General features: G+C 37.2%; 1 protein-coding gene across 6 annotated transcripts in view; it reads left to right on the top strand.

Annotated features, from left to right (window-relative positions):
- Positions 1 to 13,756, top strand: part of ZNF148 (zinc finger protein 148) — a 103,892-nt gene that overhangs the window by 77,384 nt on the left and 12,752 nt on the right. For 5 of the 6 annotated variants that reach the window (XM_081030146.1, XM_081030147.1, XM_081030148.1 and 2 more), the window contains 2 exons: positions 3,063 to 3,186; positions 4,449 to 4,532. In XM_081030146.1, the coding sequence (XP_080886272.1) occupies positions 3,063 to 3,186; positions 4,449 to 4,532 (208 nt within the window). Of the gene's footprint in view, positions 1 to 3,062; positions 3,187 to 4,448; positions 4,533 to 9,113; positions 10,322 to 13,756 lie in introns of those variants that run through there. The other variant, XM_081030151.1, reaches the window with a different exon arrangement.

The raw sequence follows: 13,756 nt of genomic DNA, 5'->3' as shown, positions 1-13,756 counted from the left end.
CTGTTTTAAATTTACTAAACAACAATTAAGAAAAAAGTCAAGTATGTTGAGCATTATTTAGACTACTACTAATTTTTCCACTCTTGATAAAATCTGCTTGGTCTTTATACCGTATTTCTACAAAAGTGGCAGTGACAGGAGGCAAGCAAGATAAATCACGTGGAGATATTATAAGAAGCACCTTAGGATTTAAACTTTGAAATTTCAAATTCTGCTGTTGTGGTGTTCATATGTTGAAGGGGAAGAAAAAAGCAAAAATATTTTATGGCACTAGTATCAAGTCAGACTGCTAATGTCTAAGGCAGACACACTTAACTGGTAGATCAATTCTAAAAGATCTTGAAAGGCGTTGTGAACAAGAAAAAAGAAGCCAAGTCTATATACTAAGGAAGAAAATTTTGCCTGCATTGATGTGCCATTTCTGTTCCACTAAGGGACTTGGTGACTTTGAAAAATTGAAAAGTATTCCTTCTTGCAAAAAGTTTTAAAAAGAATAAAGTGGTGAGCTGTGCGGATGTATGGTATGGATAGGGGTAGCCACACCAATAGACTGTTATAAAGCCTCACTATATTCTGGACACTGTTTTGGACCCTGGGTTTATCAGGTGAGTAAAACACAAAAATCAGGCAGTTATATTTAAAACAGATTACAAATCGAAAGAGCCACTTGTGATCTTGTGAGGCAAGATGAATTTTGTTAGGTTGGTGCAAAAGTAATTGCGGTTTATTTTGAAAATAATTGCAAAAACTGCAATTACTTTTGCACCAACCTAATACTTTGTGTCCTTTATACAAAGATGTTTGTTACTCTGGCCTAGAAAATAAAAGAAAAAGAAAACAAAATTAAATGTAAAATGCCTAAGAATTTGATTTTTCTGTCTTTGAACTTCATATATCTGTTAGATGTTTCAGCTTGCTATTCATAAGCCAGTGTTCCCTGTTTCATCCCTAAAATCCACCTTGAATTAAGGCTTGAATTCACAATGAAAGGCAGCAGTACCTCCAGTGGCAGGAAACAATGACCTAGAATTCCTTAGCTGTTCCTAAGAGAGCTTTGTACAATCAAGGATTACATCCGTTTCACATTAAGTAATTTAGGCCAGATTTGTTCCTTATGAAAGCCTTGCAGTTGCTATGCCACAGAAAGCTATTGAGCTGCCATGTTTTTTGGCAGGTGGATCTTCTCATTTATCAATATATGTGAAAAAACAACCTGGTACTATCTTGTTTTTAGGTCTGTTTTATATAAAATGTTTAATATTTTCTTGTTAGAAATACTTTAAATCCTATTTTAAAAGATTTTGTGGTTTTTTTTTTGTTTCGTTTCGCACAATGGTAACTTGCATGTTATTTTGTGACTTGGAGGGGTTGAAAAAATTTTAAACTGAATGGCCAGAGATGAAACTTTCCATTTTCACTGACTCTTCAGGAAGCTGTGACACCCACTTCCATTTTCTTGCCAAATGTTTCCCTCTATGACTTTGGTGCATAGACTTGGAAGCATTGTTGGCCACCCTGGCATTTTGCCTGGAACCAAAGGCCCTGTATAATTTGCATAATAATTGCTATCGATTTACATACAGTATAGGCTGAGTTGTCTTCCTAAATTTAAAGTAAAAAAAAATATTTAAAATAATTAAAGCCTTTTTATTTTTTTAACCTCCTTTTTTCTAGTTTTGAGAAGAGGTCTTAGCTGTGTATTTACAGACCCTAATCAGTTTTCATAGTCCTTTGTATTTCTTAAGATGTTTCTTAGATTTCTCTACTCTGTGTGGGACAGTTTCTTAGCTCCCACTCTGTTTGCCCCAACCGCCAATATTGTTTGCTTCTCACTAGCCCTGGTCCTCCTGATCTTATCTCCTATTTTTATTTGCTTATCTTCATGTTGTGTTCTTCCATCTTTCTTCTCAATAATGAAAAAAAGGGATCAGTTATTATTATCACTCTGCCATAAGTGTGATGAAAGAGGCAGTTTAATGTTGCACGTTGAACAAATGGCTGATAAATTGGAATACATGAAGCCCAAATGTGGCTTTTCTCCGGTGCTGTCCAGACCAGGCCCACAAACTCAACCTCAAGAAGCCCAAGATGATAAGGTTGATTTCTTTGTTATCTATCTTGCTTCTCCATACCCACTTTAATTTGTTTATGCAACAAATATCTTTAGGAATATGCTTAATAATAGTAGTTTAGTAGTCTTAGAGTAACCTTAGAAATCCTGGACTGAACCAGATTCCAAATTTTGCCCTAGGATGACTTGAAAACTTAAGTTTTCTTGTCTTTAAAAAATAAAAGGAAGTGTAATAGATTTATAAGGTTAAAACATTTATAAGGTTTAGAAAAGTGTTTTAGGTATGTACAATGTAAAATGTCTCTTCCACCTTTTCTGCTGTCTGCCAGGTTTCCCAGCCATCACAACTGAGGTTATATACATTTTAGATACATCATTCTTAAATAGTTTTTATGCACATACAAACAAATACATATACCTATATGTACTTGCGTATAAGAAATTAGAAGAGTTATATACTGGATTCTAAACCTTGCTTTTTTTACTTAGTAAATCCTGGAGCTCTTTCCATCTAAGTACATATCGAGCTTTCTCATTTTACTTTACAACCACATGATACTAATTGTGTTCGTTTTCCATAACTTACTTAACCAGTCCTATATTGATTAATATTTACACCGTGCTTAAAACATAAGATTTTTGTCCTGCGTGTGTGAGAATTTGAACCTGAAAATAAAGTTATATTCACCCTAGCAGGGAACACTTAGGGAGTCTATTACATAGACATCAGCTGTGGAGAGAAAGGGCTGAGTACTGAGATCTTACTTAATCAGCTTCCAAGTTTTGATTAGTGATCTTTCCCCATTCTCAGTCACCCTGTACTTTTCTACAACTAATGATACATTATTTTAACAGCCTTTTCAAAATTATTTAGGAAAAAATATTTCATAATCTCTGGTGACTATTGTTTGCCTTAAAAGATGTTATCTTTTTTCTATAAATTAGTATTATGTTTTTAAAACTTCTTTTGTTTTTGCCTTTTTAAAACTAGATCCTTACAATAAATGAGGATGGATCACTTGGTTTGAAAACCCCAAAATCTCACGTTTGTGAGCACTGCAATGCTGCCTTTAGAACGAACTATCACTTACAGAGACATGTCTTCATTCATACAGGTATTTCTTGAATTAAAATGGGCTTATGGGCATTAAAATTATCTTTGCTATTTTCGTCTTTGTGTAAATGTCGTTCATTCCTAAGACCATAGCTAACCTGTCATTTCAAATCAGAGGTTTCATAGGCTAGAGGGAAACCAGGAAAAACTTTAAATGAGAAAACAATTAGCATGGATGTGCAAAATTAATTGGACACTTATTTGGCTTAATTTGTTCTTTTTAGCTAGAGAAACAGTAAAGAATGTACTATTAAAACCCTGTCAACATTTACTTTTCTATTCACAATGTCCAGATGGAGTTTGAAATATGAATTTGGGAGTCAAATACAAAAAGAAAAAAAAGATAATCAACATGAAGAGCAGAACTAAAAACTGATCACAGATCTTTGGGGAACAGACTAGACATGTAAGGGGTTTAATTAAGGGGGTGAGGAGACAGAGATATAAGGTAGGTTTGATGAAGTAGGAAAATACAGTTGTCCCAGAAGCCAGAAGAAGAGAGAATACCAAGGAGGGTATGGTCAACAGTGGTACAATCCCCAGAGAGGATAGTGAACTGAGAACAAAACCATTAGAATAAATAGCATGAAAATTACAAGTAATTTTTAAGAAAGTGGAGTATAAGGGTTAAAGCACAAATAGTGGTGAAGAGTTTGAGATGTAGGATAGACTAGTCAAGAAGGTGTGGTAAAAAGGAAGGTGAGAAAGTAATAAGGTAGGAATTGTTTCAGGATTTCTGGAAAGTTTCTTTACATAGAACAGACCAAAGAATACTTTCGTCAAAAGCAAGGTCTCTAGCTGAGAGGGAACATTTAAAGATACAAGAGGTGTTTTTTAAAGGATGTTTAGAAAGTTCTGAAGGTTCTGGAGAAAAGAAGCAAAAGGGCATAAAGTGATGGTTAGCCATGGGAGAACAAGGTGGGTGGATCTTCCTCCAAATAAAAAGGAAGAAAAGATGTTTAAGACACACTAGGTAACCTACAAAGTCCTTTCTAGCCTCATGATTTTTAAATTCTGTTTTAAATTGTTTTATTTATTTCCCCTGAAGGCTATAGATCAGATTTAGTCTCATTTTTGTCTAATTGTGAGAATGTGAATTTTACAATGTTGGAGAAAAATCGAGAGGAAGTAAAATTCTGTTAATGAACAGTTTTAAAAAAATGTGTGGATAATTTGGGCTTCTGAGATTTATCTTTCTTCAGGAATAGTAACTATAAACTGTTTGATCCAATAACTAATTTGTGGATGTGAAATTATTTTAAGGCGAAAAACCATTTCAGTGTAGTCAATGTGACATGCGTTTCATACAGAAGTACCTGCTACAGAGACATGAGAAGATTCATACTGGTGAGTGTTGCCACCCTTATTAGGGTCATTAAAATTACCGTTTCAGATATAGGGAAGAATTTTCAATGAGTAGCATCAACTTATTGTTACTTTCATTATTTTGTTTCTTAAGAGTACGAATCACAAAGAATATGTGGTACATTTGTACAACGGACTATTACTCGGCCATAAAAAAGAATAAAATCTTACCATTTGTGATAACATGAACAGACCTGGAGGGTATAATGCTGAATGAAATAAGTCAGACAGAGAAAGACAAATACCATATGATCTCACTTATATGTGGAATCTAAAGAATAAAATAAATGAATAAACAAAACAGAAACAGACTCATAGATGCAGGGAACAAACTGATGGTTGCCAGAGGTGGGTGGGTTGGGGAGCTGGGTGAAAAAAGTGAAGGGGTTAAGAAATACAAATTGGTAGTTGCAAAATAGTCATGGGGATATAAAGTACAGCAGAGGGAATATAGTCAATAATGTTGCAACAACTATGTATAGTATAGGTACTAGACTAATTGGGGGATCGCTGCATAAATTATATAAATATCTAACCACTATGCTGTACACCTGAAGCTAATATATTATTGCATGTCGACTGTAACTGAAAAAAATAAATAATTTTTAAAGAGTGTATATCACAGCCTTTTTTTCTTCCTTCAATAGATCAATGTTAACTATTAAGACTTAGGTTTAATGTCCAAGCCCAATAAATTACTTTGAAATAGAGTTTTATAATAACTTAAAAATATATTTAAAATGACAAAAGGAAGTTTTTGTGAAATAACTGTTTCCTTAGATGTTTAACAAGTTTACTGTGGGTAAAAAGGATCGTTTTCATTAATTAGTCTGGGGAAGGGGAACAAAAGCCTAAGCCCTAAGATGGCAATACCACTTTTTTTCTTACTATTTCATGTATATAGCTTACTATATCAAGAGAGTTGTAATCCTGATACTTGTAATCCTGGAAACTTCCCAGTTTTTCAGTTACGTTATTAATGATTTAGAAACAAATATTTCGGAAGATCACTATAAAGGAACCCATACCTTAAAAAGTTAAGTCTCATTTTACGGGAACCTTGTTTTTTTTTTTTTTTTTTTTTTGACTAAGGTAAAACCAAGTTTTATATGTAACCTTGATCTAGTAGATTGTCAACTTTTGATATCTCTAAGCATGGAGAAGTGTTTCTTTAGATTTATTTTCAGTGTTTTGCCCTTTTGTGATATTATAAACGCAGAGTTGGTGAATTTGTAATAACTTTGGTTCTTACATTTAAATAGAATTGAGAATGATGGTGATAATACGAGTATAGGAGTGTTAAAAATATTAAAGTTCTTCATATTTCTCTTCAGTCCTCAAGCAAGTACCTGCCCAATGTTGTTATTTAGATGTGTTGTCGTGGTACATGCAGTACCTATGAAAGGGGATCCTCGGACAGTTGTCATGTAGAAGAAGAAACCTTTTCTGCCTAATAACTTTCTTTAACTTTCTTTACTCCGAACAAGGAAGCATGAATGTGGCTGGTCTTAAATAAAACTTTAATTGTGCAGAATGTCTATATGCTTTGATGTTCTACTTTTCAAAGATCATTATGCACACCATACATTTCGGTTTCTTAGATAAACATTTATTCATCACTTCCAGATGGAAGGGAAGTGTAAGTATGCTAGGCAGCATATTAGGAAAAAAGAACAACTTTTTTGATTTTGTGACTTATAGCTAAATTTCTATACAATAATAAAACCTGATCAGATAATGAGAAATGAAGTGGTTAACTATTTTTGTATGTTTTTAATACATATTACATTTTTGACGATTATTCATTCATTCAACAAAAATTTACTGAACCTTCAGGATTTTTTAGGTACCAGAATTACAGAGATAATATAAGGCAGTTCTTGGAGTTTATATTCTAATAGTAGAGACAACACATATAAACAAGCACATTCTAATAAGTGTTGTAGAATTTTATACAAAATGCTCTTGTGCCCTGAGGAAGAATCAGATGTGCTCTCTGTTAAAGGTTACATAGAGGAGGCAATACAGAAAAACTGCAGGAGGCTCAGTTGAGGAGGGGGGGGGAGGAATGGAGGTGGGAGGTGGGGATTGTTGAAATGGTACTTGCCCTTACTGCATGTACTCTGCTATTTTCTATTCTGTTTTAGTGGATTCTGGTCACAGACCTGTAATCTTACTGGGAAAACAACTGTGCTAGGCCCTGGGTTGTCTTGAAGATCAGGTTGTGCTAAATGTTTTGTTAAATATCTCATGTACTCCTCACAGTAATCTTAAAAGGGAGGAGCCATTATTATTACCATTTTTTAGATGAGGAAGTGGTAGAAAACACAGAAGTCAAGAAACTTTGCTACATTTATAGTATATGACGGATCCAAGATTCCAGCTCAAGTCTCTGTGACTCTAGAGTACACAAGTGAAATCATTAGCAGTGCCCAGTGGGGCTAGAAACAGAGCTGTATCTTTTGGCCTTTTTGAGTTTTTCTTGCTCTGCCACCAAGCCTTCTTATGGGTTTGGTAACATTTAGAAGGGGCTGAAGCAAAGGCTGGAGTTCTCATGTTATAGAGAGTATATTTAGAAGAAGATAAGGAATTGAGAGGAACCAGGGCAAACCAGTCCCTGTGATTCCTTAACACAAAAAATTTTCCTTTGAAGAGAAACTCAGTTTTACCCCATTGGTCCTGTGTCCTCCCCCCATCACCTCCCAGGAACTGATATACGGGGACTAGATTTTCCTTCATTTTCTTGATTCTCTTTGTAGACTCTTAAGACAATAAGGTATTTTTGTCTTATTAAGATACCTATAAGCTATCCTTACCTGGGAATATATATTTAGAACCCCAAACATGGTCTCCATCATTTATTATTTTGTCCTTACTGTTCTTTCTTTCATGTTTTAAATAGCTTTTATTTTTGGAGGCTGGTAGTGCCCTAAAGTTGACCCATGTCAAACCTTTCTCTATCTTTACACTCTTTTAGAAAAATGCATCGAAATAGATATGACAGGAAAAAAGATTTTGCCTATGTTTATCCATTTTTCAATGAGTCACCTCTGAACTGATCCTCAAAGTTTGTGTGGTGAGAAGAATTACCAGTTCTTAACAGCCTCTGTTTTCCTTATAGCTTCCCTCATCCCTTTAGGTCTCCTCCTGTCTCCTCCAGTCTCCCAGTCCCCTAGCCCCCACGGCCATTCTTCCTCCATTTGCAACAAGATTAAAAATCATAACCTGCTTGGCTGCTCTTACCACCAACAAAGAAATCTTCTGTGGCTCTTAAAAACCAAGAACCTAGCTTGATTTGGTTTTCAAATAGAAAAATTTTAAACTCAGCCTGGACAGACTATCACTTAATTCTGTTTCTTTAACTTCTGCTAGCTTATGAAATACCATTTTAGGGGAAAGTACTTTTTCTTCCTGAGGCTGACCTTTGAAATTCTGGTTCAAGCTTTATTCCTTTAAGCCTAAGGCATTGGAAACTGTCAAAATGCAAATATCCTTGGGACTGCTATTTTTGACAGTTACGGGAGATTTATATCTTTTCTGTGAATGTATTATAGATCCTTTGCTTATAATATGTTTGGGGATATAGGAGACAAGGTCTGAGGAGTTGAAGTGAAGGTTGAAGATAATAATCCTAATTGATAATTTTGTTTAGGGTCAGAATTACTGCTCAGGTACACACCAAGGTTAAACATTCGTCATCTTTGGCAGATTTACTGTGTGATCAGATGCTTTTATCTAAGGTGCCTTTTCCTTTGCATTTTCAAATGCATGTATAGAATAAATGTTAGAATGACAAATATCCAATTGTGTCCTTTTCTAGTCACCATGTCACCATTTTACTCTAAGGAAATGCCAATCTTATTGCCATGGGGAGGGAGTGTGAGTTTGAGGAGTAAAGAACTTAAGTACAATTTTCAATATTTTATTTTAATTTTCTAAATTACTCTAAATAGTAAGTCAAAGAATACCTATTCTGATATTCTATTATAGCAAATTATGGTTGTTTTGTATAGTTGTGGCAGTTTTCATACTTTATTTCTTATTTCATTAGTAAAAATGTTATAAAACCATTTGTGTGAGGGGAAGTTTTTATAAAATGACTTTCTTCCCAAAAATAAAAGGGATTTTGCAAATAAGCCAAAATCACTTAGAATTTTGCATATACATTGTTTCTTTTCCATAAAATTCTCTTTTAAGGCTTTAGTTTTAAATATGTACAATTTTATAGATAAAAATGTAGTAAAAAACACTAGAAAAACCTGTCTTTTAAGTAAGTATTCTTCATGCCTGAAAACACATGTTGATCTTCTTTTCCTCTTGACTATGACTTTTGCTCACAACCATGTTAAACAGCTGAATAATAACATTATTATTTTTTAAACCAGTTGGGCTAGTGGGGTGGAGTCAGAGAATGTTGATTCACCCTTGACTAAGCTCTAAACACTTTGTATTTCCTTCAATATGGTTCAGTTATTAACAAAAATTGGAATTGTCCTCATTATTTTGAGACCCTGGTTTATAGTTTATTAGCTATAAAGGAGAAATCTTACTTAAATGTTACAGGCCTAGCTAGGGTTTAACTCTTATTTGGAAGATGAAGGAACCGAATCCTGTTTGTGCTGCCGAGAATGTTGCCTGCACTCCAAGCTCCTGGCACTGAGGTTGCTGAAACCAGACGGCACTGGCATGGACAGAGCTTGCCAAGAAAGAGTAAGCAGGGAAGTACAGATTGCTCAGACTGAATTCTCTGCTTTAACAAAGCTTTCAGAAACCAGATTTTTTTCCTCTGCAAAACTGTTAATAATTCACACTAAAAGATTCGATTATGTATAAAACACAAGTTTCACACTCTAATAAAACATCTCAGTAAAGATATAAAAGAAGTCATATACCACACATGCTTACGTATTTATATATAAAAATCTGTACCATACTTTAAAGGTTTTTTGTTTTGGGAGGATAGGAAAAATCATCCAGAAAATGAGCTCCATTTTAACATGAAGCATTAGAACTGAGAATCAGAGGCTTGACAGTGAAAGTTGCCTCGTTTTCAATTAAGTGTATACAAGGTCTGTCAATTAAGTTTCTGAACTCATCCTAGAAAAAGTGCTCAATACCTCATTGCTGAATATCACTACGGTCACCTTTGAAGTGCTCCCCTAGGGAAGCTGTGCACTCACACCAGCGCCTAGTCCACCCTTCAAAGCCATTTTGGAACTCTTTCTGGAATGGCCATCAGAGCTGTCGTCGTATTACCCTTGATGTCCTGAATGTCATCAAAATGTCTTCCTTTCAATATTTCCTTTATCTGCGGGTAAAGAAAGAAGTCATTGGGGGCCAGATCAGGTGAGTAGGGAGGGTGTTCCAATACAGTTATTTGTTTACTGGCTAAAAACTCCCTCACAGACAGTGCCTTGTGAGCTGGTGCATTGTCGTGATGCAAGAGCCATGAATTGTTGGCCAAAAGTTCAGGTCGTCTAACTTTTTCATGCAGCCTTTTCAGCACTTCCAAATAGTCAACTTGGTTAACTATTTGTCCAGTTGGTACAAATTCATAATGAATAATCCCTCTGACATCAGAAAAGGTTAGCAACATTGTTGCAACAAGATCATGAACTTAATTGTCAGACCTTGTATGTTGTGTTGTATATGTGTGTGTGGGTGAATACCCTTCCCCCTCAAATCCATGTGAAATGTTCTTTGTTTTAGTGTCTATAGTTAAAAAAAAAAAAGTTGTTTACCATTTGTTTTGACAAGTCTCTAGCTTAACACATCTCTTGAAGTGGTCTCATTCTTATGTGTCATTAAATGAATGAATGTGTGAATTGTGCGGCTCACAATTCGGCAAATCCTGTATAGAGTAGTACAGCTGACCAGTGCTTTTGGAGTTCATGTGAAATAGACCGGTGAGTATTCAGATTTGTCGCTTCATGGAAGAGGTAGAATTTAACTGGATCTGTGAGATAGATTTGAATTTTGTAGTCCGTGTGTTACATCGGAGTCAAGTGTCATCACAGGAACTACAGGTGGTAGAGCAGAAGCATGGTGGAGGCGAGGAGCAGGAGAGAAACCTGGGGCACGCTGAGGTTGGGGGTCTTTGGGGAAGGGTAGGTAAACAGCAGATAATCAATTCAGAGACACAGTAACCAGTTAAAAGTCAGGCAGACAAACAGCCATCAGAACAAACTGCAGGTGCTGGATAATAGGACAAGCAGTGTGGCAGATACGTTAGTTTAAAAGAACCAGAAGGAGGCAGGTGCTTCAAGATAATTAAAAAACTAAGAATTCATTATGAACCTAACAATATCAAACTGTCAACTAAATTTACTGAGTACCTATTCTCTGCCAAGCACTATATTAAACACAATAATAAATCATCTTTGTCCTCACAGCAATCCTTTGAGGAGGGTGTTATTATTGTTAGTAGTAGTAGTAGTAGTAGTAGTAGTATGTATAAGGAAACTAATGGTCAGATGATTAAATAACTTGCACCAGTTCACAACTGGTTAATGACACAGTCCAGGTCTTCAAAGTTCATGCCCTTACCCAGTATGTTATTTAAAGGGTAGATCAAGCACAATAAAATTTGAGTTCACAAGAACTTTTAGGTTTGTTTGTTTAAGATTTGTATTAAAATAGAGCTAACATACTATATTATATTAGTTTCAGGTGTACATCACAGTTATTCAACAGTACCCACCTAGCACTATACAGAATTATTACCACATTATTGATTACATGCCCTATGCTAAAGAAGTGATCACCTTGATAAGTCCAGCAACCATCTGACACTGTACCACGCTGTCACAATATTATTGAACTTCCCCCCCTTTTTAAATTTTCAGTTAGAGTTGACATTCAGTATTATTTTATATTAGTTTCAAGTGTGCAGCATAGTGACCAGACATTATACAATTTAGGAAGTGATCCCCCTAACTAGTACCACCTGGCACCATACGTAATTCTTAGTGTATTATTGATTATATTCCCTATACTTTTATTTCCCCATGACTACTGTGTAACAACCACAAGGAAACCTTCCCCTTTCACCAATCCCTAACACCCTCCCATCTTAAAGAAATCCCTCTAAGATTCCTTGTAATACTGGTTTGGTGGTGATGAACTACTTTAGCTTTCTCTTGTCTGGGAAGCTCTTTATCCTTCAATTCTAAATGATAGCTTTGCTGGGTAGAGTAATCTTAGTTGTAGGTCTTTGCTTTTCATCACTTTGAATATTTCCTGCTAATCCCTCTGGCCTGCAAAGTTTCTGTTGAGAAATTAGCTGACGTTCTTATGGGGACTCCCTTGTAAGTAACTAATTGCTTTTCTCTTGCTGCTTTTAAGATTCTCTGTCTTTAACCTTTGGCTTTTTAATTATGATGTGTCTTGGTGTGGGCTTCTTTGGGTTCATCTTGTGTGGGAGTTGCTGTGCCTCCTGGGCTTGTGTTTCTATTTCCTTCACCAGGTTAGGGAAGTTTTCCATCATTATTTCTTCAAATAGGTGTTCCATTCCTTGCTCGCTCTTCTTCTTCTGGTTACCCCTATGATGTGAATGTTGGTGCACTTGATATTGTCCCAGAGGTTCCTTAAACTCTCCTCAGTTTTTTGGATATTTTTTGCTGTTCTGGTTGGGTGTTTTTTGCTACCATATTTTCTACATCGCTTCATCTAATCTGTTGATTCCCTATAATGTATTCTTCATTTCCGTTATTGCATTTTTTTATTTCTGACTGGTTCTTTTTCATGTTTTCTATCTGTATTTTTATGTTTCTTATCTCTTTGTTAAAGTTCTCCCTGAGATCAGTGAGCATCCTTATAACCAGTGTTTAGCACTCCGTGTCTGATAGATTGCTCTTCTCCATTTTGTTCAGTTCTTTTTCTGGAGCTTTGTTCTGTTCTTTTATTTGAGACATGTTTCTTTGTCTCCCCATTTTGGCTGCCTCCCTGTGTTTGTTTCTATGTATTAGATAGGGCTGCTATGTCTTCTTGTCTTAGTAAAGTGGCCTTATGTAGTAGATGTGCTGTGGGGCTCGGTGGTGCAGTCTTTCTGGTCGAGCCACACACTCCAGGTGTGTCCCTTGTGTGTGCCCTTCTGTTGTAGGTGAGCCTGGTTGATAATTGCATATCAGTGGGAAGGACTGATCCTTGGGCTCACTGGTTGTAAGGACTGGCCTTGACTACAGTGGGGGAGTTATGGTGCAGGGGCTGACTCCATAGAGCAGGATCTGCCTCCGCAGAGCTTTGGTGCCTGTCCAGTTCGCTTCTTGGGTGTGTCGTACTTGGAGGCAGCTAGGTGATGCGCCAACTCGTTTTGAAGCTGGCCACTGGGCATGCCAGCCCCAGGGTCACCTGGGAGGGAACCCACTGCAGGTTAGGTTCAGCTGCATCCCGTGACCCACATGGTGCCACCCAGCAGGAGCCACAAAGAAATCCGCACAGATGGCTGCTGCGCGTGCTGTGTTTGGATGCACCTTAGGCCAAGCTTTGAACCAAGGCTGGCTGTCACTAGTGCCGGGCTTAGGGCTGCTCAGCCAGAGGTACAGGCCATGCCCAAGCCAGGTGCTGCTTGTCTGGGTTCTGCGAACCTTTGAGAGACCCTAGGCAAGTCTGCAGCTTGAGCTAAGGCACGTAGTCATATGAAAAACCCACTGGAAGCAGCTTGGGTATGCCCAAAAGTTGGGCGGGGCAGGGTCTCCAATCACCAGGATTTGGTGAACAAACAGCAGAGACTCAGAAATGGCGGCTGTCTGTGTCTGCACACCTGCGAAGGGGGAGGGCTCAACAAAGAAGCAATGGCTTCCGCCAGCTCCCCCATCCAGGAGAAAGCCGCCTCTCCAGCCCCCATCCCAAACCAGACAACTCAGTTCCCCACCATTTGTCCCTGCCTCCTTCCAGCTGCTGCCCCAGTGCTGGAGCTCAGAGTGAGTGATTCATTTGGTGGGTAAGTCCACATGCAGTCCCTTTAGGAGGAGCGCCTGGGACTGCAGCTGCCCTCTGTCTCAGTCACATACTCTGCTGGTCTTCAAACCAGAAATTATGGGTACTTCTCTCCCCAGCCCTGGAACCCTGGGCTTGGTTGGGGCTGGGACCTCTCACTCCTCTGGAAGTTGTGGGGGGGACCTCCACAGCCAAAATATTCTTCCCAATATTTAATGGTCACATGGGGTAGGACCAGCCCGTTTCTCGTCTCTGCCCCTCCTACCAGT

Source organism: Rhinolophus hipposideros, assembly GCF_964194185.1.
Source record: "Rhinolophus hipposideros genome assembly, chromosome: 2".
Classification (NCBI taxonomy): domain Eukaryota; kingdom Metazoa; phylum Chordata; class Mammalia; order Chiroptera; family Rhinolophidae; genus Rhinolophus; species Rhinolophus hipposideros.
The sequence above is the reverse complement of the archived record's forward strand: the minus strand, read 5'-3'. Positions and strand labels throughout refer to the sequence as shown.